Source organism: Oryctolagus cuniculus, chromosome 12, assembly GCF_964237555.1.
Source record: "Oryctolagus cuniculus chromosome 12, mOryCun1.1, whole genome shotgun sequence".
Lineage (NCBI taxonomy): Eukaryota > Metazoa > Chordata > Mammalia > Lagomorpha > Leporidae > Oryctolagus > Oryctolagus cuniculus.
In genome coordinates this window covers 73,473,809-73,496,994 of record NC_091443.1, presented here as the reverse complement: position 1 = coordinate 73,496,994, position 23,186 = coordinate 73,473,809, and the positions used below count along the sequence as shown (strand labels likewise).

At 41.9% G+C, this 23,186-nt stretch overlaps 1 protein-coding gene and 1 pseudogene across 3 annotated transcripts in view; one reads left to right on the top strand and one right to left on the bottom strand.

Moving 5' to 3' along the window:
* SPPL2A (signal peptide peptidase like 2A) overlaps positions 1 to 21,782 on the top strand; it is a 70,936-nt gene extending 49,154 nt beyond the window's left edge. For all 3 annotated transcript variants that reach the window (XM_051822006.2, XM_070054199.1, XM_070054198.1), the window contains one exon: positions 17,170 to 21,782. In XM_051822006.2, the coding sequence (XP_051677966.2) occupies positions 17,170 to 17,244 (75 nt within the window). In that variant the 3' untranslated portion in view covers positions 17,245 to 21,782. The remainder of the gene's footprint in view (positions 1 to 17,169) is intronic.
* LOC100349942 (elongin-C pseudogene) lies at positions 10,203 to 10,676 on the bottom strand (annotated as a pseudogene).
* Positions 21,783 to 23,186: the final 1,404 nt, after the last annotated feature.

The window sequence follows — 23,186 nt, the reverse complement described above, 5'->3', positions numbered from 1 at the left end:
GTCTTTCACCTGGTGCAGGGGGCCCAAGTACTTAGGCCATCTTCCTGCTGCTTTCCCAGGCACATGAACAGGAAACTGGATCAGAAGTAGAGTAGCTAGGACTCAAACCGGTGCCCATATAGGATGCCAGCACTGTGGGCCGTGGCTTTAACCCACTTCACCACAGTACCTGCCCCTACACTGCATTTTCCTTAAAAAAAAATTTCCTTCCCCTTCAATGCAATTTAAAGTATTTTATTATAAAAATGGCTTCCTATTGTAGAAAATTTGGAAAATGTAAGGAAATACAGGAATGGGCAGGCTTTTGGCCTAGCTGTTGAGATACTGATTAGGATGCCTGCATCATACATTGGAGTACCTGGGTTCACTCCTGGTTCTGACTGCTGATTCTAGCTTCCTGCTAATGCAGACCCTGGGAGGCAACAGTAATGACTCAAGAATTTGGGTTCCTACCATCCACATGGGAGACCTGCATTGAGTTCCCAGCTCCAGGCTTCAAGCCTCCTACTCAGGAACCAGTGGATGGGAGAGGCTTCCCTACTCTCCCCCTCTCTTCCTGCCTCTTAATTAAATAAATACAAATTAAAAATAAATACAAGGGGGCCAGTGTTGTGGTATAACAGGTTAAACTACCACCTGCAATGCTGGCATCCCATATGGGTGCCAGTTCCAGTCCCAACTGCTCCACTTCGATTCAAGCTCTCTGCTAATGTGCCTGGGAAGGCAGCAGATGATGGACCAAGTACTTGGACCCCTGCACCCACATGGGGGACCTGGAAGAAGCTCCTGACTCCTGGCTTCAGCCTGGCCCAACACCAGATGTTGCAGCCATTTGGGGAGTGAACCAGAGACTGATAGATCTCTCTGAGTCCCCCTCTCTCTGCCTTTCAAATAAATTTTCAAAAAGAAAGAGAGAGAGGGCCGGCGCCGCGGCTCACTAGGCTAATCCTCCGCCTAGCGGCGCCGGCACACCGGGTTCTAGTCCCGGTCGGGGCGCCGGATTCTGTCCCGGTTGCCCCTCTTCCAGGCCAGCCCTCTGCTGTGGCCAGGGAGTACAGTAGAGGATGGCCCAAGTGCTTGGGCCCTGCACCCCATGGGAGACCAGGAAAAGCACCTGGCTCCTGGCTCCTGCCATCGGATCAGCGCGGCCATTGGAGGGTGAACCAACGGCAAAAGGAAGACCTTTCTCTCTGTCTCTCTCTCTCACTGTCCACTCTGCCTGTCAAAAAAAAAAAAAAAGAGAGAGAGAAAGAGAGGAAGGGAGGGAGGGAAGGAGGGAGAGAGGAAGGAAGGAAGGAGGGAGAGAGGAAGGAAGGAAGGAAGGAAGGAAGGAAGGAAGGAAGGAAGGAAGGAAGGAAGGAAGGAAGGAAGGAAGGAAGGAAGGAAGGAAGGAAGGAAGGAAGGAAGGAAGGAAGGAAGGAAGGAAGGAAGGAAGGAAGGAAGGAAGGAAGGAAGGAAGGAAGGAAGGAAGGAAGGAAGGAAGGAAGGAAGGAAGGAAGGAAGGAAGGAAGGAAGGAAGGAAGGAAGGAAGGAAGGAAGGAAGGAAGGAAGGAAGGAAGGAAGGAAGGAAGGAAGGAAGGAAATTAAGTCCCAGCACCTAGAGATAGTTACGGTTTAAATAAATTTCCTTCTATGCCTTCTAGACAAATGGATAGGTAGGTAAGTGATACTGTAGTTCTCTACCTTGCTTTTTCACTGCACTTTTGTTTTATTTCACCGTTTTTAAGATTTATATACTTATTTATCTGAAAAGCAGAGTAACAGATCTTCCATACATTGGTTCACTCCCCAAATGCCTGCCACAATTGGGCTGGGCCACACCAAAGCCAGGAGCCAGGAACTCCATCTGGGTTTCCCCATGGGAGTGGCAAGTGCTGCCTTCCCAGAAGCATTAGCAGGAAGCCGAATTGGAAGTGGAATAGCCAGGCCTTGAACCTGCACTTTGATATGAGATCTGAACATCACGAGCAGCAACTTAACCCATTGCACCGCATTGGTCACCCCATTATTTCATATTCCTTCTAAAAATTGTTTGGTGCCTGTATAATGTTCTCTCGTATGTAAGCACCATACTTTATCACTTACTTGGACTTATTTTTCATCTCTTTAAATAATTATCCAGAAACGGATTTAAAGTTTGGCCCAAAAGTAAGGTTAATACATTTATGTATATAACAACTGTAACTATTAAACAATTTTCAGCATCAGTTAGCATAAAAAGATTTGGGAGCATCACACAAACTGCTCAAAGGAGCTACCCCTTAGGGGTATGGTATGGGTGAAGTGGTTAGAAAAGACCTCCAGTTTTATGTTGGACAGTTTTGTGTTGCTTGTTTAAAATATGCAAATATGTATTACTTTGGAACTAAAACACATAGTACAGGGCTAAGGTCTCTGTGAAGATTTTTGTATATTAACTTAAGAAATATTAACCTGTGCTTGAAGGAGGGACTCCCCTCCAAAGATGCCCGCCGCACACGCACAGCCCCCACCCCAGTCCTGTGAGGCATTTGCTCTCATGACTCATCCTTGCTCTACAGCCAGGGGCAAAAGCACATTTTCTCACTTTCCCCTCATCCAAGAGATGGCCAGGGGAACTGCAACAGGAGCTTGCCCCTCCCCCTGCAGATTTTTTTTTTTAAGTTTTTTTTTCCTATTATTTTATTACCCTCATATTTTTTTTAACTTTTATTTAATGAATATAAATTTCCAAAGTACGACTTATGGATTACAATGGCTTCCCCCCCATACCGTCCCTCCCACCCGCAACCCTCCCCTTTCCCACACCCTCTCCCCTTCCATTCACATCAAGATTCATTTTCGATTATCTTAATATACAGAAGATCAGCTTAGTATACATTAAGTAAGGATTTCAACAGTTTACTCCCACACAGAAACATAAAGTGAAAAATAATAGATGATTTTTTTAAATGATGATGAAATCAGATCAGACCTATTGTCATGTTTAATCCCAGTGAGAGTCAAGTTGGGAATTGATAATTTCTTTTTTTTTTTTTTACAGAAGATCAGATTAGTATGCATTAAGTAAAGATTTCAACAGTTTGCACCCCCGTAGAAACACAAAGTGAAATATATTGTTTGAGTACTCGTTATAGCATTAAATCTCAATGCACAGCACATTAAGGACAGAGATCCTACATGAGGAGTAAGTGCACAGTGACTCCTGTTGTTGACTTTACCAATTGACACTCCTGTCTATGGCATCAGTAATCTCCCTATGCTCCAGTCATGAGTTTCCAAGGCTGTGGAAGCCCTGAGTTCTCTGACTCTTATCTTGTTTAGACAAGGTCATAGTCAAAGTGGAGGTTCTCTCCTCCCTTCAGAGGAAGGTACCTCCTTCTTTGAAGACCTGTTCTTTCCACTGGGATCTCACTCACAGAGATCTTTTGCCAGAGTGTCTTGGCTTTCCATGCCTGAAATACTCTCATGGGCTTTTCTGCCAGATCCGAATGCCTTTAGGGCTGATTCTGAGGCCAGAATGCTATTTAGGACATCTGCCATTCTATGAGTCTGCTGAGTATCTCACTTCCCATGTTGGATCACTCTCCCCTTTATTTATTCTATCGGTTAGTGTTAGCAGGTACTAGACTTGTTTATGTGCTCCCTTTGACTCTTAGTCCTTTCATTATGATCAATTGTGAACTGAAATTGATCACTTGGAATAGTGAGATGGCATTGGTACATGCCACCTTGATGGGATTGAATTGGAATCCCCTGGTATGTTTCTAACTCTACCATTTGGGGCAAGTCAGCTTGAGCATGTCCCAAATTATACATCTCTTCCCTCTCTTATTCCCACTCTTATGTTTAACAGGGATCACATTTCAGTTAATTTTTAACACTTAAGAATAACTGTGTATTAATTACAGAATTAAACCAGTCATATTAAGTAGAACAGACAAAAAAACTACTAAGAGGGATAATGTATTAATTTGTTCATTAACAGTCAGGGCTATGCTGATCAAGTCACCGTTTCCCATAGTGTCCATTTCACTTCAACAGGTTTCCTTTTTGGTGTTCAGTCAGTTGTCACCGATCAGGGAGAACATATGGTATTTGTCCCTTTGGGACTGGCTTATTTCACTCAGCATGATGTGTTCCAGATTCCTCCATTTTGTTGCAAATGACTGGATTTCGTTGTTTCTTACTGCGGTATAGTATTCTAAAGAGTACATATCCCATAATTTCTTTATCCAGTCTACCGTTGATGGCCCCTGCAGATTTTAGAATCCTTTTTTATCCCATGTTTTTAGGGGAAGAGGGGCCCAGGCCAAACACACTGCATTTCAGAAATGCTGTCTATGACGGTTTTTAACACCTTTTACTCTTCTTACTGGTGCTATTTTGTAGGGTAAGAGACAACATTGACGAGTTTTGTGGGGCTTTTTATACATCTTTTTTTAAAACCTCAGACTTCTATTTTTACGTTCAACATTTTCATTAAAAGTTTAATTTTTTTTGTAACTGGAGCCACGGAACAAGTATGGAGAAAAAACTGTGCCTTGTTTCAACAGTTTTTGCTAATTTTTCTGCTGGAAGATGATGATGTCTAGAGTTTACCTTATTGTGTTTAATTAAAATCAGTATTTCTCTAAAAGAAAAAAAAAAAGAAATATTAACCTGTAAGTCACATGTAGGAGATGATATAGTGTATAGTCTGTGACCTAGTTCTGGCAAATTACGCAACTTCTGAAAGCTCTGTCTCTTCGTATTATGAGGTTGGATCTTCAAAAACGTAAAAGAATAAATGGGGGATGAGAGGGTAGCACTGTGGTGTATGGTTAAAGCTGCCATCTGCAGTGCTGGTATCCCATATGGGTGACAGTTCACGTCTTGGCTGCTCCATTTCTGATCCAGCTGGTGTACCTGGGAGAACAGCAGACGATGGCCCAAATGCTTGGGCCCTTGCACCCACATAGGAGACCTGGAAAAAGCTTCTAGCTCCTGGCTTCAGACCAGTTTGGCTCTGGACTTTGCAGCCAAATGATGATGGAAGATCTCTTTACATCGGTGTGTGTGTCTCATTCTCTGCCATTCAAATGAAATGGAAATAAAATGAAAATTAAGAATAAGTGACCAGCTAGCGCCGCGGCTCGATAGGCTAATCCTCCGCCTGCGGCGCCAGCACCCCGGGTTCTAGTCCCAGTCAGGGCGCCGGATTCTGTCCCTGTTGCCCCTCTTCCAGGCCAGCTCCCTGCTATGGCCCGGGAGTGCAGTGGAGGATGGCTGAAGTACTTGGGCCCTGCACCCCATAGGAGACCAGGAAGAAGCACCTGGCTCCTGGCTTCGGATCAGTGCGATGCGCCAGCTGCAGTGCGGCGGCCATTGGAGGGTGAACCAACGGCAAAAGGAAGACCTTTCTCTCTGCTTTCTCTCTGTCTCTCTCTCTCTCTCTCTCACTGTCCACTCTGCCCGTCAAAAAAAAAAAAAAAAAAAAGTGACCTAGGTTGGTACTGTGGCATAGCAGGTAAAGCCACTACCTACAGTGCCAGCATCCTATGTGGATGCTGATTTGAGTCCTGGCTGGTCCGCTTCTGATCCAGCTCTCTGTTAATGCACCTGGGAAAGCAGTGGAAGATGGCCCAAGTCCTGGGGCCCCTGCACCCATGTGGGAGACCTAGGAGAAGCTCCTGGCTCCTGGCTTCAGATCAGCCGAGCTCCAGCCATTGTGACCATTTGGGCAGTGAACAAGCAGATGGAAGACCTCTCTCTCTCTCTCTCTCTCTGCCTCTGCCCCTCTGTAACTCTGCCTTTCAAATAAATGAATAAATCTTTAAAAAAAAAAAAAAGAATAAGTAACACATAGTAGTGGGTTATTCTAGAGCTTGGTGAGGCCTTTAGATGCTGAAATCAGATACTACTAGACAGAGACCTTAAAAATAGAGTGGGGAGAGGGGCCAGTGTTATGGTGCAGTGGATTACGCTGCCACTTGCAATTCCAGCATCCCATATGGGTACCAATTTGAGTCCTAGCTGCTCTGCTTCTGAACCAGCTCTCTACTAATGTGCCTAGGAAAGCAATGGAAGATGGGCCAACTGCATGGGCCTCTATAACCCATTTGGGAGACCAGGACAAAGTTCCAGGCTCCTGGCTTTGGCCTGATCCAGCCCTGACTGTTGCTGCCATTTGGAAAGTGAACTAGTGGATGGTTTGCTATCTCTCTGTCTCTGCCTCCCTCTCGCTCTCTCTAACTCTGCCTTTCAAGTAAAAGAAGTAAAGCTTTTGAAAAAAAGAAGAAGAAGCCGGCGCCGCGGCTCACTGGGCTAATCCTCCGCCTAGCGGCGCCGGCACACCGGGTTCTAGTCCCGGTCGGGGAGCCGGATTCTGTCCCGGTTGCCCCTCTTCCAGGCCAGCCCTCTGCTGTGGCCAGGGAGTGCAGTGGAGGATGGCCCAGGTGCTTGGGCCCTGCACCCCATGGGAGACCAGGAAAAGCACCTGGCTCCTGGCTCCTGCCAACGGATCAGCGCGGTGCGCCGGCCGCAGCGCGCCGGCCGCGGCAGCCATTGGAGGGTGAACCAACGGCAAAAGGAAGACCTTTCTCTCTGTCTCTCTCTCTCTCACTGTCCACTCTGCCTGTCAAAATAAAAAAAAATAAATAAATAAAAAAAAAAAAGAAGAAGAAGAAGAAAGCAATATGGGGAACCTCAACAAGCCTAGTAAATCAGAAGGAAACTTGGTGACCCAGTGTAGAATAGGCCTAGGGGTCAATCCTGATTCTTAGGCTAACAGTGTTTAATAATCCTTTTCCTTGTACATAACCTCTGTCATTTCCAGAACAACTTTAGTCATTTTCGTTTTTAATTTTGTTTAGTTAATTGAAAGGCAGAGATGCACAGAGAGAATGAGAGAGGGAGAGATCTTCCATCCACTGGCTCACTCCCCAAATGGCTGCAAAGACCAAGGCTGGGACAGGCCAAAGCCTCAGTGCTGGCTTCTTCGTTAGTCTTTATTTCCAGAATACCCTTGTTTAACTCCCAACCTCAAATTTACCATCACCAAGCAGACCTCCAAGAAATTAGGTCCTCCACTTGAAATCTGGTTCACCTCTCCTTCCTCACCCTCACCCCCCTGCTCTGTATTTTTTTTTAGACTTTGACCTTTTTAAATGCTTATTAACATCTTTCCTGCAGTGTAGGTATTTATGTATGCCTCCCTCACTAAAGTTTTAGCTCCTAGATATGAAGAACTCACAGTGCTTATAACATCCTAGTCTCTCATGTGGGTACCAGGGGCCCAAGAACTTAGGCCATCTTCAGCTGCTTTCCAAGGAACATTAGCAGGAAGTTGGATCAGAAACCCAGCAGCTAGGACTCAAACCAGCACTCTGATATGGGATGCCAACATCACAAGCAATGGCTTTACCCACTGCACCACAACACTGGCCCCTCTACTAGAAAGTGTTTTAATGACCTGGGTAACCCTGACAGTCTTTCTGTGCTGATTTCGATGGGGAAATTATACCTCATTGTTATTGTAACTTGAAGACTTCATAGAAATACTTTAGTATTTTACTTGGAGTTTCTCAGTTCTCACTGTGAATTTCTCTGATCAAAAGAAGTAGTGTTTCTATAGGATTTCATGAAAATATATCAATTTGGAAATCTTTTCAGATATCTTCATCTGTTTTTAATTTTTATTTGAAAGACAGAGACTGAGACAAAGGTGGAGATCTTCCATCCACCAGGTAACCCTGCAAATACCTGTCCACACTTGGGACTGGGCCAGGCTGAAACCAGGAGCCAGGAGCTCAGTCCAGCTCTTGCATGTGGGTGGCAGGAACCCAGGTACTTGAGCTGCTGCCTCCCAGGATATGCACTAACAGGAAGTTGGAGTGGAAGCACAGCCAAGACTCAAACCCAGGCAGTCCAGTATAGGATGTGGGGGACACGAGCAGTATCTTCACCACTGTGCCAAACACCTGACCTGACCTTGGGAATCTTTTTTTTTTTTTTTTAAGATTTTATTTATTTGAAAGATAGAGTTACATAGAGAAGTAGAGCCAAAGAGAGAGAGAGCTCTTCCATTCCACTAGTTCATACTCCAAATGACCGCAGTGGCCAGAGCTGAGCTGATCTGAAGCCAGAAGCCAGGAGCTTCTTCCAGGCTGGGGCTTTAACCTGCTGTGCCACAGCACTGGCCCCATTCTGGGAATCTTAATTGTAAATTCTACAACTCCAAAATTAGTTATACTGTATTACTTTTTTTTTTTTTTTTTTTTTTTTTTTTTTTTTAGGATTTGTTTGTTTATTTATTTGAAAGGCAAAGTTACAGAGATATCTTCCACCCCCTGGTTTACTTCCCAGATGGTCATAACAGCTGAGGCTGGGCCAGGCTGACGCTAGGAGCCTGGAGCTCTATCCAGATCTCCCACATGGATGGCAGGAGCCCAAGCACTTGGGCAATCTTTGATGCTTTCCCAGGTACATTAGCATGAAGCCAGATCAGAAGAGGAGCAGCCTGGTCTTGAACTGGAATCCATATTGGATTCCAGTGTCACAGTGGCTTAACCTGCTACACAACAACACTGGCCCTGCTGTATTTTCTCTTTTAACTTTTTTTTTCTGTTCTTTTTTTTTTTTTTTAACCTTTCAGTCAATAGTCTTTATTAACATGCAAGTACCATTTGCCGCAAGATATACAGGTTTACCTAGTCTGTTTCAGATTTTATTGTCTTAAACTTATGGTTACTTCTGGATCACACACATAAGTAACCAAAGCTAAGGTTTATTTCCAGCTATCACCTTCATTTTTGAAATCATTATGGTTTATAATTGGCATTATTTGCCACCAAATAGCAGAATATAATTATTTAACTTGATACATAATCTTCTATGCTAAAACATGTACCAGTATACTCTACAATATGCAATTGATATTTAACTGCTTTCAATAAGCCAGATAGTATGTTTATGTTTTCTAAGAGGAAAAATTATTTTTGTTTATTGTTTTTGCAGTTTCCAGAAAAAACAGTCCATATTAAGCTAGTCTGGAAGAAATAAGCTCAAGACTTAAATTTATAGATCCTATAAAGGCAGCTTTGTTCTACCACTAAAATACAGACAATATTAAACCCAACTTCAGTGCTTCTGTATCGATGCCTAAGCAAAGATGCTATGTCATGGTTTTTCACATGTTTTTTATCTGCTTAATATAAAAGCTGAATGATCTCCCTATGAGTTTGCTTTCAATAGGAAACTCACTGATTATGGATATTATATTTATTGGGACATAATTTATAAATTAAATAGAAGATAAATCATGTACTATTCCTAAGGATATTATATGACGTATGCTACATCTCTCCACGTGTCTTTCATATTTTATAACATTCGATTGGATGGAAGAAGACTGGAATAGTTCAGAGAGTCTTAACTTTTTAAGATTTGGATAAAGTTCATAATGAGTCTTTTAAAACACATTTAAACAATCAAAAGTGTAATCACAAGGGATTACGAAAGAAGAATAAAAAAAACTGCAAAGGAAGATTTATAATCAATGAAAGTACAGTACTTTAGATTTCCCAAAATGCGCAATGCACAAGAACTCTAAGTCATGTAGTTTACTTGTTAACCATCTGGCTACAGTTGCATAGTTACTATTCCTAGTAACCTCCCCAAATTGCTTTTAAATAAAGTTCTCAAATTGTAGCAATAAACAAAGAGATAAAGTACACTTAAACAATACCACAGTTTATCAAAAGACACATAAGAAATTTCAACTCCTATATGAGTTATAAAAATCAATGTTTTGGCTAAGTTTATGTTACATTTTTATAATGCGTTATTTGCATAACCCTAGTAATGCTACTGGAGGCTGTAAGATCAGAATAGGTTTTTAAAAAAAACACTAAAAACATAAAAATACTTGGCCCCATTATTTTACCTGTATGTTCATTTATGCCTAAAGTTCAGCATGAACTATATGATCATTGCTCTAATTTTAAAAGTCACATCCAAAGGATAAGGTAAAACCATCTATGAATTGACATATCTGTTTATTTCTTTTTGTGAAAATGTCCTTAATTTGTTGATGTAGCAAATAAATTTCAATTCTGATTGCTATGCAAAAGAAAAGAAGATAATCTGCTTTGCAATGAACTTCATACTTCAGTTGCATACAGGCAACATGCTATATATGAAAAAATCATTAACTGAACTACAGGTATTAAATACTGAAAAAGTTAGCAGTTTATTATAATTTATTTTATTTAACAATCTAGGAAGTTCGCAGCCATCAGCAGTTCCAGTGCGATTTCAGGTACAATTGGGAATTCGGGAATCTCAGTGGAGCTGTTAGTGTAGCGAACCTTGTAGGTAAAATACATGCATACTTTTGATAGCACATGTGAAGGGAGCTCTCTAAAATGACCTCATTGGTTTCGTTTTCAGCAAACTGACCTGGGCCACTCAACATGGCTTTAATTGTTCCTGATGTTAGTGCATGTTCTCTTTTTACAATAAATTCATGACCATCAGAAGATATCAACTTGATATACGTGGCATCAGGGCCTTCACAGCCACCATACGTTTTCTCCTCTCCATCCATTATGTTCTTACAAAATTCTACTTTGCTTCCACAGAAACTTTAGTAGTTTCCCCCGTGGGTTCCAGGGCAGTCTAAAGGATTACTTCTGTCAGGTCACAGCCGCTCTCTGCGATGCCTCTGTTCTGTTCTAAGAGCTTTATTCAGTCCAATTTGTTTGTTTTTTTCTTGAAGTCTTAATTCTGATGGATGTTTAGCAAATAATGGTTTTGGGGCTTTTTGGTTTTTTTTTCCCTCTGGAGAGAAAAATCAAGCAGATCCATAATTAATTTGACATACAGAACAATAAGAAAAATCATTGTTTAAAGGAGTTTTTTTGTTTCTAATTTTAAATCAGTGGAGTTAGATTTATCCAGCAACCTCCAGTGGACTGCTTTAACTGTGGGTGGGTAGTGAGTTTTCAGTCCATTGATGCCCAGTAAACAGTGAGTTTGTCTCTGTTAAATGTCACCAGTGCTTCTAGTTATTTTTAGAAAGCACAGGGTGTAACTTACCAATCAGGATAGAAGATACTTGGAGTGGCTCTGCTTGAGTATTAGCAGCTCCCCAGCCTCTTTAATGAGTGTTTCATTATACTGCTTCTGCACATTGGTTCATTTATAAAACAGCTTTCAGAAAATGCCAGGGTAGCTGACCCAATTTCAGAAGATATCTTTTCAAACTGACCATGCCTATCTAGAAATATTAAAGAAAATTGTATGAGTTTAACCAACTAACTTTATGTTAACTTATGCTTTTAAAAACTTACTTCAAATTTGCTCTTTTTGTTTCAGTATTGTCTTTATTGAAAACTCAGTAAAGAAAAATACAGAGTAGTAATGCTTTTCACTAAATTGACCTTGAACGTGTTTTTTAGAAATTGATATATTTCTATATCGAGGGATTAGATTATGGTGCCAGTGAGGTACATGGGGTTGGGAAAGAAGTGGCACATTGTAATTTAAGGTATGTAGGCTCTTACTTCTTTGGGTTATAGTTGCTGGTTTGGTTTGAAGAAAGCAACTTTCCCAGCACACAGCTCTGGCTACTCACACCCAGACCTTTTAAATAGCTGGAAGAAAAAGCACCTAAGTATATCTTACTTGCTTCTCTTTCCCCTCATTTAAATTGGGAGTCACATGTCTAGGGGTGAGCATTTGGTGCAGAAAGGTTTGGCCTCCACTTGGAACACCCGTATCCCAAGTGCTTGGGTTCAAATCTTGACTCGACTTCCTATTCCAGCTTTTTCCTGCCAGTGTACACCCTGAGCAGTAGCAGCTGATTGCTTAAGTACTTGAGTCCCTACCCACCCATGTCAGAAACATGGGTTAAGTTCCAGGTTCTTACCTTTGACCTGGCCCAGCTTCAGCTATTTTGGGTGTTTGGGGAGAGAAGCAACAGGTAGAAGAACTTTGCCTTCTCTTCTCTGCACCTTTCAAATTAAAATAAAATAAATATGTAAAAAAATTTTTATAAGAATTTTTAAGAAGTAACTGTCCAACGGCTTCATCTCTGTTTCATGTAGGAAAAATTATTAATAAATATTACCTTTTTTTAAAGATTTATTTATTTGAAAAGCAGAGTTACAGAGAGAGAAAGAGAGACAGAGATCCTTCACCTGGACAGAAATGAGCAGAGCCTCAAGACCTGTGGGATACCGTCAAGTATACTAACTTGCAGAGTAGAATTTCCAGGAGAGAGGGGCACAAAGTGTATTTGAAGAAGTAACTGCCATAAGCTGTTAAAAACCATTTTAGCTGTACATCCAAGCAGCTCAGTAAAGCAGGATGAACTCAGAGACCTACAGAACAGAGAAACTTGGAAACAGCAAGAGAAGTGCAGTCCATCACATGTTAGTGGACCCTCACCGCGATGAACAAGGAGGAATTCTGTACCTTGGCCGGCGCCGCGGCTCACTAGGCTAATCCTCCGCCTTGCGGCGCCGGCACACCGGGTTCTAGTCCCAGTCGGGACGCCGGATTCTGTCCCGGTTGCCCCTCTTCCAGGCCAGCTCTCTGCTGTGGCCAGGGAGTGCAGTGGAGGATGGCCCAAGCGCTTGGGCCCTGCACCCCATGGGAGACCAGGATAAGTACCTGGCTCCTGGCTTCGGATCAGCGTGGTGCGCCGGCCGCGGCGGCTATTGGAGGGTGAACCAACGGCAAAAGGAATGCCTTTCTCTCTCTCTCTCTCTCTCTCTCTCACTCTCACTCTCTCACTGTCCACTCTGCCTGTCAAAAAAAAAAAAAAAAAAAAAAAAAGCTGTACCTTGCAGAATTCCACAGAAATGAGAGATTCAGTAGCAGACCTGCCCTGCAAGAAATAAGTCTTTTAGGCTGAAATGAAGGGCACCAGTCACAAACCTACACAGACAGTACTGGTAAAAGGAACTGAACAGTTAAATAAGGCATATGAAAGAAAAATGTGCTGCAGTCAGTGAAAGCCAGCAGTTGTGATCCTGTTATCCCATATGTGACTGTAAGTTTCTGATCTGGTTTCCAATTAGTGTGCCTGGGAAGGCAGAAGATGAAGGCCCAAGTACTTAGGTCCTTGCCACTCACATGGGATCCCTTGATGGAGTTCCAGGCTTCTGGCTTCAGCGTGGCCCAACCCTAGCTGCTGAGGCCATTTGGGGAATGAACCAGTGGATGGAAGATTCTCTTTTTTTCTCTCTCTCTTTCCCTGCCCCCATCCCTTAATCCTCTTTGTCAGTCTTCCTTTTAAATAAAGTAAATGTTAAAAAAAAAAAAAGATCCTCCACCCACTGGTCTACTCCCCAGATGGCCATGACAACCAGAGCTGGGCTGATCTGAAGTCAGGAGCCAGGAGCTTTTTCCAGGTCACCCATGAGGCTGCAGGTTCCCAAATACCTGGGCCATCTTCTGCTGCTTTCCCAAGCACATTAGCAGGAAGCTGGATCGGAAGTGGAGCAGCCAAGACTCAAACTGGTGCCCACATAGGATGCCAGCATTGCAGGCGGCAGCTTTATTTGCAATGACACAGCCCCAGCCCCCATTACCTGTTTTAAATTGGCTTTTTTTTCTTTCCTCTAGTAGTGCTCTGAGCATGTAACTACCTGGATTAAGGGATATCTTTGGCAGATAAAGGACCTCAAGATTGATTGGGGAGAGGGACTGGTGCTGTGGCATAGCAGGTAAAGCCACTGCCTGCAGTGTCTGCATCCCGTTTGGTTGCTGGTTTGAGTTCAGGCTGCTCCACTTCCAAACCAGCTCTCTGCTATGACCTGGAAAAGCAGTAGAAGATGGCCCAAGTCTTTGGGCCCCTGCACCCATCTGGGAGACCCAGAGGAAGCTCCTGGCTCTGGCCATTGCAGCTGTTTAGGGAGTGAACCAGCTGATGGAAGATCTTTCTGCCTCTGCCTCTGTAACTGCCTTCCAAATAAATAAGCAAATCTTTTTTTTATTTTATTTTTAAAGATTTATTTATTTATTTGAAAGAGTTATACACAGAGAGGAGAGGCAGAGAGAAATCTTCCATCCACTGGTTCACTCCCCACTTAGTTGCAATGGCTGGAACTGCGCCCATCCTAAGCCAGGAGCCAGGAGCTTCTTCCAGGTCTTTTATGCGGGTGCAGGGGCCCAAGGACTTGGGCCATCTTCTACTGCTTTCCCAGGCCATAGCAGATAGCTGGAAGAGAAGGAGGAGCTGAGTCTCTAACTGGCGCACATTTGGGATGCCGGCATTGCGGACGGCGGCTTTACCCACTTCACCACAGCGCCTGCACCAGTAAACAAATCTTTAAAAAAAATTGGGGACTTGAGATGGCTGTGGGGCATTGCCATTTCTGAGTGCTGTAAGCTGCCTCTGATGGTTGAGGCAGTTATCAGCCGAAAGTTTCAGCTCAGGCATTCTTTACTGGCAAGTGCAACATCTCACTTCGAAGTGATTCTTCTCTCTTCCAGTGAACACTAAAGCTTTAAGGAATATTTATCTTGCTGGTCTTTCTTACTCTTGATAAAGGAGGGGGGAAGGGTGTACCACAATACTGAAATTAATCACTAGTCTAAAAGTTTTTGACAGTATTCACAAGGGCATTAAGTGCTTTTTCCATGTTTAAGTAATATTATTTAAAAAACAAGGTAAAAACATTGAAAGCATTTAAGCAGTTTTTTTTTTTCTTCATTCCTAAATGTAAAAAGATCATTATGGTAATATAAAGGCAGGTCTGAAGTGACTATTTGAGAAAAGTTTAAATGGTGATTCTTCTAAAATAGTCTACGGGTGAGTATTATGGAACAGCAGGTTAAGCTATTGCTTGAGATGCCTGTATCCCATATCTGAGTTGCTGGGATTGAGTACCCTTTCTGCTTCCCATCCAGCTTCCTGCTAATGTACACCCTGGAAGGCAGCAGATAATGGCTCAAATATTTGGGTCCCTCCTACCCACATAAGAGATCAGGCTGGAGTTCCTGGCTCCTAGCTCCTGGCATTGGCTTGGCCAGGCCAGACCCAGCCCAGCTGTTGTGGGTATTTGGGGAGTGAATTAACAGATGAAAGATATTTTCTCTCTCTCTCTCCCTCTGTCCCCCCTCCCCCTTCCTCTCTCTCTCCCCCTCTCCTCTCTCTCTTCTTCCTCTCTCCCACCCTCTCCTTTCTCCTCCCTCTGTTGTTTTTGCCTTTCAAATAAAAAATTATTATTTTGATTTTGTTTACAGTTATCATTTGACCTTTAAGTAAGTGCCTTCAAGTTTTTTAATAGAAATTTTTGTATGCTTTATATGATTTCATATATCATTCCTTTTTTCTGTCTCTTTTGTCTAGAACTTTGTTTTATTTACTTGAAAGGCAGAGTTACAATGAGGCAGAGGCAGAGAGAGAGAGAGAGAGAGAGGTCTTCCATCTGTTGGTTCAATCCCCAAATGGCCTCGGTGGCCAGAGCTGCACTGATCTGAAGCCAGAAGTTTGTTCCAGGTCTCCCATGTGGATGGCAGAAGTCCTCGTACTTGTGCCATCTTCTGCTTTGCCAGGTGCATTAACAGAAGGCTGGATTGGAAGTAGAGCAGCCAGAACTTGAACTAGTGTTTGTATGTGGGCATTGTAGATGGTGAGTTAACCCACTGAACCACAACAGCAGCCCCTTAAATTACCTTAAGGATAGTTATGGTGGCCAGCGCCGTGGCTCAATAGGCTAATTCTCCACCTTGCAGCACCGGCACACTGGGTTCTAGTCCCAGTCGAGGCGCCGGATTCTGTCCCGGTTGTCCCTCTTCCAGGCCAGCTCTCTGCTATGGCCCGGGAGTGCAGTGGAGGATGGCCCAAGTCCTTGGGCCCTGCACCCCATGGGAGACCAGGAGAAGCACCTGGCTCCTGGCTTCAGATCAGCGCGGTGCCCCGGCCACAGCGCGCCGGCTGCGGCAGCCATTGGAGGGTGAACCAATGGCAAAAAGGAAGACCTTTCTCTCTGTCTCTTTCACTGTCCACTCTGCCTGTCCAAAAAAAAAAAAAAAAAAAAAAAAAAAGATAGTTATGGTGTCCATAAGGTTACACTGCCCCAGGGCTAGCAGGTATTCTTACAGTAACTCCTGGGCCCATTTTTATTTTTGCTATTAATATGAGTGAATACTGCCTAGAATAGTGTCCTGAAATAAGTCTTAGGGGGGCCAGCTCTGTGGTGCAGCAGGTTAAAGCTGTGGCCTGGAGCGCCAGCATCCCATATTGTCACTGGTTCAAATCCCAGCTGTTCTACTTCCGATCCGTATCTCTGCTAATGGCCTGGAAAAGCAGTAGAAGATGGTCCAAGTCCTTGGGCCCCTGCACCCATATAAGAGATCCTGAAGAAGCTCCTGGCTCCTGGCTTCAGATAGGCTGAGCTCCAGCTCAGCTATTTGGGGAGTGAACCAGTGGATGGAAGACCTGTGTGTGTGTGTGTGTGTGTGTGTGTGTGTGTCTACCTCTCTAACTCTTTCAAATAAATAGAAATAAATCTTTAAAGAAAATAGTGTTAGGAATGTCTCCTGGCTGGTGCCGCGGCTCACTAGGCTAATCCTCTGCCTGCAGTACCGGCACACCGGGTTCTAGTCCCGGTCGGGGCGCCAGATTCTGTCCCGGTTGCTCCTCTTCCAGTCCAGCTCTCTGCTAAGGCCCGGGGGTGCAGTGGAGGATGGCCCAAGTCCTTGGGCCTTGCACCCGCATGGGAGACCAGGAGGAAGCACCTGGCTCCTGGCTTCAGATCAGCACAGTGCGCCGGCTGCAGCAGCCATTGTGGAGTGAACCAACAGAAAAAGGAAGACCTTTCTCTCTGTCTCTCTCACTGTCCACTCTGCCTGTCAAAAAAAGAAAAAAAAAAGGAATGTCTCCTTTGTATGGAATTCCCACTGCCATGAAAAGCAGTATTCACATTGGAAAAAGCAGACAGTGGAAGATCTAGAGTAAACAACTATCAACTTAGTTCTGAATTACATGACTAGACTTCCTGAAAGGTTCAGTGTCACCCTGACCATTTCCTTATAGGCACAGATGTTGAAACACAGCAATGTTCCAAAAGGAATACTCTGTTCTATAGTGCATTCTGTGTCTTTCCTAAAAGCTAGGAGTCTTTTTGCTAAATTAGTGAATATCAGGTGCAAGTTGAAAGTTTGCATTTCCTAACATCTTTTATTTATGCCTAGATGATGAATCAACTGGACTATTCAACAAATGAAGAAAATCCTGTGATTACTGGTGAACAGATTGTCCCTCAATGATATTATATGGACCTGCAATAATAATGTGTCACTGATTTTCTACAAATAGAGTTTGACTTTTTAGATTGACTTTTGAATTAACATTCTGAAAGAATCTTCAGTAATATGCTTGCAAATATATATTTTTATGAGCTGGTACTGACAATTATAAATAGTTAAAATGCATTACTTTTGATTATGTTAAAGTTGTGCCTTCACACTAAATAAAAACATATGGCCTGTGTCATTTCCAAGATGTATTATATACAGTATATTTTTCTAAAAACATGCTTTGACCCACCCTTATACTTTTCTTAATGGAGTCTGTGTCTTTCAACTCTTAATGATAGATTCTGTCAGAATGGGTTTCTGAACAGATTTTATTGTTAAGGAATTGTGCGTATTTATCTGTCTATAGAAATAAATAGTTAATATCATGGAAAAGGGCAGTTCAATGGTAAAAATTTGCTTTCTCCACAGAGGTTAGAAATATATAATTTGGAAATAAATATAAGTGAATATTTTTGTAGTATAAATTATTTTTTAAAACCCCCACTCTTTTTGAATTTAAGAACCTAAATTACTTCAGACTGTCTACATACTATATCTGAGGACCTTTCCGGATGTAGAGAAACATAATAAATAGCACCAGTCAGGAAAAGGACACAGAAATGGAAATAGGGTTCTTAGTGGTCTGCTGTTTTCTTAAGGTGTAGCTTGGATTTCTGTACTAACATGAAGTTTCACTTTGGAATTGCTGATATTTGAAATTTGGTTCCATTAATGCTAAGGTTTGATGTTTTTTAAAAATTATTTTTCTTATCAAATTATAGATTAATATATATGGCTTGTTGTTTGAGTGTGACATCCCTGACCTTCCCCCACCCCTCCCCTTTTTAGTTTCCTGATTTCCGCTCCTTCCTCCATGGCTAACCACTGTTAACTTTGGTTGAATATGGAGGAAAGAATTGAAGATAAAAGGCAAGAGATTGTGTGTTCATTTCTTTTTAATTACAAGTAAGAGTTTGAGTAATATATTTCAGCTCAAGACACTGGGAATAGATTTAGACCAATTTGTCACTCTGGTACCTTCCAACTTGGAAAGATTGTTTCTCATTCTTTGCTAAAACAATGTGAACAGACCTAGTCTTTGATTCTAAAGCCAATTCAACTTATTAAAAGATAAAACTAGTGCCTCTTAAAATGGGTAAGACTTTGATGTTTGAACTAAATTTAATATTAGGTTATTTTGTTTAATTGTTAGCTTCTGTTGAGTAAATTACAAGCAGATAAGTGGCATTGACCACTGCCCCTCTTTCATATGATTTTGGTACCTTTCATTTATAACAAATGACCTGCCTGAATAGCAAGAGTTAATTCTGCCTCTTCTGTATCACTTGAATTTTTTCCAAGTAATCTAACTTATTTGGCAGACTCTGATAGAGAAAAGAACAGGTTAAGTGCCGTTGAAAAACTCCAACTCTATTTCTATTTATGGTATCAATAAAATGTCTGCCAAAATACAGCTTTTTTAGTAAACTTGCCTGCACTGTTATCTTAGCTTTATGATATTCAAAAGCCTCAACATTGAAATTTCTCATTTTTAAAAAGATTATTTATTTACCTGCTATGCCACAGTATCAGCCCCTAAATTCCATTTTTTACCACATTGAAATAAAATATTTTCTAAAAATAATTTTGTTTCATTAAATAATTAGTATTTTAATTTCTTTATATAGGTTTTTCTCCAGAATAACGTTTACTAATGCATCTAGAAATCTAAAATCTGAATTGTTTGATACAAACTCTGCTTTATACAACCATTATTTATCAGGAAGTTAAAAGCTTGTTTTTGTGTGCTGTTAAAATTTTATTGATTGAATAGAAATGAGAAGGGGGTGGCATTGTGGTTCAGTGGCTTAAGCCACTGCCTGCAATGCCAGCATCCCCCAAGTCCCAGCTGCTGCGCTTCCAATCCAGGCTCCCTGCTAATGCACCTGGGAAAGCAGTGAAAGATGGTCCAAGTCCTTGGCCCCTGGACCCACATGGGAGACACAGTTGGAGCTCCTGGCTTCTGACTTCAGCCTGGCCCAGCCATTTGGGGAGTGAACAAGTGAATGGAAGATCTCCCTCCACCCCCCTCTCCCTCTCCCCCTCCCCCTCCCTCCCTGTCCCTCTCCTTTTCCCTCTCTCTTTCTCCCTCCCTCTCTCCCTACCTCTCTCCCTACCTCCCTCTCTCATTCTCTCTCCCCTTCTCTCCCTCTCTAACTGCCTTTCAAGTAAATAAAAAATCTTAAAAAAAAAAGAAAAATAGAAATAGGGGCTAGCATTGTGGCATAACGGGTAAAGCCATCGCGTGCAACAATAGTATCCCATCTAGGCACCTGTTTGAGTCTCAGCTGCTCCACTTCCGATCCAGCTCCCTGCTAATGGCCTGGGAAAGCAGTGGAAGATGGCCCAAGTTCTTAGGCCTGTGCCAACCACATGGGAGACTTGGAAAAAGCTCCTGGCTTTGGCCTGAGCCAGCTCTGGCCGTTGTGGCCATCTGGGGAGTGAACCAGTGGATGGGAGATCGCACTCTGTTTCTTCCTCTTTCTCTCTCTGTAGCTCTGCCTTTCAAATAAAATAAATCTTTTTAAACAAATAGAAATAAGGAACTGTGAAAACTTTTTAAATTTTTCCATCCTCAATGTCAACTTTATATTATCCTTAACCCTCCTTCTAGCATCCTATCTGAAAATAGTTAGAGAAATTAAAATAAAGCACAGAAATAGTTTATTGTGGGAATCAAGATAAACAAAAGATAGGGTAGGTAAAAATTCGGCTTTTACTCCCCTAAATGTCCATAATGGCCAGGGCTGTGTTAGACCAAAGCCAGGAGCTGGGAACTCAACCCGAGTCTCCTACATGGGTGGCAGGAACCCAACTATTTGAGCCACCACCACTGCCTCCCAGAGTCTACGTTAGCAGGAAGCTGGAATCAGGAGCCAGAGGCAGGACTCAAACAGAGGCATTCTAATATGTGTTGGAGGCATCTTAGCATAAGGCCTAACGCCTACCCCTGCCACCAGTAACTTTTAAAGGGAAGAGAAGCTGCTTCTGTTTTTGTTTCTGTTTCTCCTAAACATGTCTTTGAAACAATGTGGTATTGATACTTACTGGGAAAAGAAACCATTACTTAAAAATTACCTAGGAACATTTTTGTGGCTTATCAAACAGTAACTATCAAATTATTATGCAGATAATTTTTGCCTCAATTTAGTTCAGCAAAAATAAATAAGAGGCTGTGAAGACTTTGATATATTAATACTTCCGTATTATATTTTCTTCTAGATTGAAGGTTTTTTGTTTAGCAGTTCTTTATTAGTAAAGTCTGTAATTTATTTATCTTTTGAAGGAGGAAAAATTCAACCTATCTTCCATTGGCATTAGTGTACTTTAATTGTTCATAGATTTTGGTGAAACAGTGTACTTATAATAAATGCAAATGAGCTTTCCAGTTTTATTTACTCCTTCAAATTCTGGACAAGCATGAAGTTACTTTTACATTTGACTTAGAGATATTTGAATTACTTTATTTAAGCTTGGTCTCTAAAATTCCAGGCAGGTCTCAGCCAATGAAATTTCAAAAAACAAAGGAATTTATTTCAGATGAGTGGAAGCTACTGATTTGAAATTTCTCATTTTATTAACAAGGAAAAATATTGAAGTTATTCAAGATAATGCCAGCTGGCCAGTTCTATAACTTAAAAAAAATGTCACCACCCTGTTTACTTCAGAGAACAGTTTCAAAGAGGGCTGTATGAGGATAATGCAAATAAAATAAAAGTACTGACTATAGACCATTGTATGCATTCTAGAAGAAAGATACTCTAAATTCAAAAGATCTGAATCAAATTACTCAATCTTTTGAATTTGATTCTCTACTGTAGAACTTATGCTACATTACCAAATTTTCAGAGTGAAGAAAAGTCATTGACAGAGTAATATATAAACCATATTGTAGTGAAGTCCATTAATGTAAGTTTCCTTGTTTAGTGTCTTCATTTTTAGGGTACCCTTTGTATATGAAAAGGTTCATTGAGGGGGACATTTTTAAAACTAAATTTTTAGACTAGTCTTTCATTATTGACAATTCAGGGTCAACTGAACAAAGGTAGAATATTTAGTGTCACTATGTGGCTCTTTGATTAGGCATGAAAAGTACTGTAAACAAGTTTTGTATTCCTTTGGAAAACAGATATTTTTAATATCGAAGAGGTTATCTAGTTAGCCTGCAGCATTTTACAATAGGCTAAGTCAAAGTGAATTAGATCATTTTTGCCTGTTTTATACCTTCTGTTGTATTTTTACACTTTGATACATAACTTAGTGTAAATTAATACTTTTGTAACACTACTAGGCTTTATTTTTTTATGGAAAATGATTTAAAATTTTTAAATATTTGAAGTGTTAACTTAGCAATATTTTAAACTATTGTGTGCCAGTACTGACAAGAAAAAAATTTTTATGTATTGTATTCCCTTTGGTATTCAATAAATTTCTATTTTAAAGTAAAATTTGTGTTTGTTTTCAATGATGAAAAAATAATAGAATATGAACTGAAAGTTAACCAGATCATGCTCACAAGATGCAAAAATGATATTGATGGTGGCTGGTGTTATCTGATAATAGTGGGTAAAGCCACTACCTGCATCCATATGGATGCCAGTTCAAGTCCCAGCTGCTCTACTTCTGATCCAGCTCCCTGCTTATGCACATGGGAAACAGCTGAAGATGACCCAAGTGCCTGGGCCCCTGCACCCACGTGGGAAACCCAGAAGAACCTCCTGGCTTCAGCCTGGCCCAGACCTGGCCATTGTGGCCATTTGGAGAGTAAACCAGCTACTGGAAGACCTTTCTCTCTCCCTCTCCCTCCCTCCCTCCCCCCTCTTCCTCCTTCCCTTCCTCTCCTCCCCCTTTCTCTAACTCTGCCTTTCAATAAATCTTTTTTAAAAATGCTAATGACTCTTAGGAAGTTGTGTACTTATTTAGGTCTGACAGATTATCCTTAAAACCTAATGGTATTTATTAGATGTTTCTATTAATATATAAGTGCTGTTACATTAATCTAACACATGATATATAAATTAATACTTTATTATACAGCTAGGCTTTATATTTTTGTGGAACATAATTTAAAAATTTAAATAATTTATTGTATGTATGAACTCTTTTTAAAGTATATTACCTCCTATGGTGAACATTCTTGGTATTTGCAGCCCTGCTGGTGGTGGTGGTCCCACAAGTTACCAGAATTCTTGCTGCCATTGTGCTGTCTTCTTAACTCCAATGGGATTGGCCTAGATATGTATCTCCTTTGTCTTCACATCTTGAGAAAGACCTTTTCTCCCCTCCCTGCCAAAGCAGAGGAACCTTGTTGCCTCTTGTGGGCCCTTTGGAAAGAGGCCTAAGTGGACAGGGAATCAGATGCTAGGACACTGAGCTGAGAAAGGAGACTTCCCATTGTACTCAAGAATCTTTTGTAGTTCCCATGATATGTTTCCTTTTTTTTTTTTTTTTTTTTGACAGAGTGCACAGAGAGAGAGACAGAAAGGTCTTCCTTTGCCGTTGGTTCACCCTCCAATGGCCGCCACGGCCGGCGCACCCTGCTGATCCGATGACAGGAGCCAGATATTTATCCTGGTCTCCCATGGGGTGCAGGGCCCAAGTACTTGGGCCATCCTCCACTGCACTCCCGGGCCACAGCAGAGAGCTGGCCTGGAAGAGGGGCAACCGGGACAGAATCCGGCGCCCTGACTGGGACTAGAACCCCGTGTGCTGGCACCACAAGGCGGAGGATTAGCCTAGTGAGCTGCGGCGCCGGCCCATGATATGTTTCCATTAAATAGTCAGTCTACAAATAATCCTCGAATGTATTGAATAAATTATTTTCCTCTTTATATGTTTTAATATGAACAGCT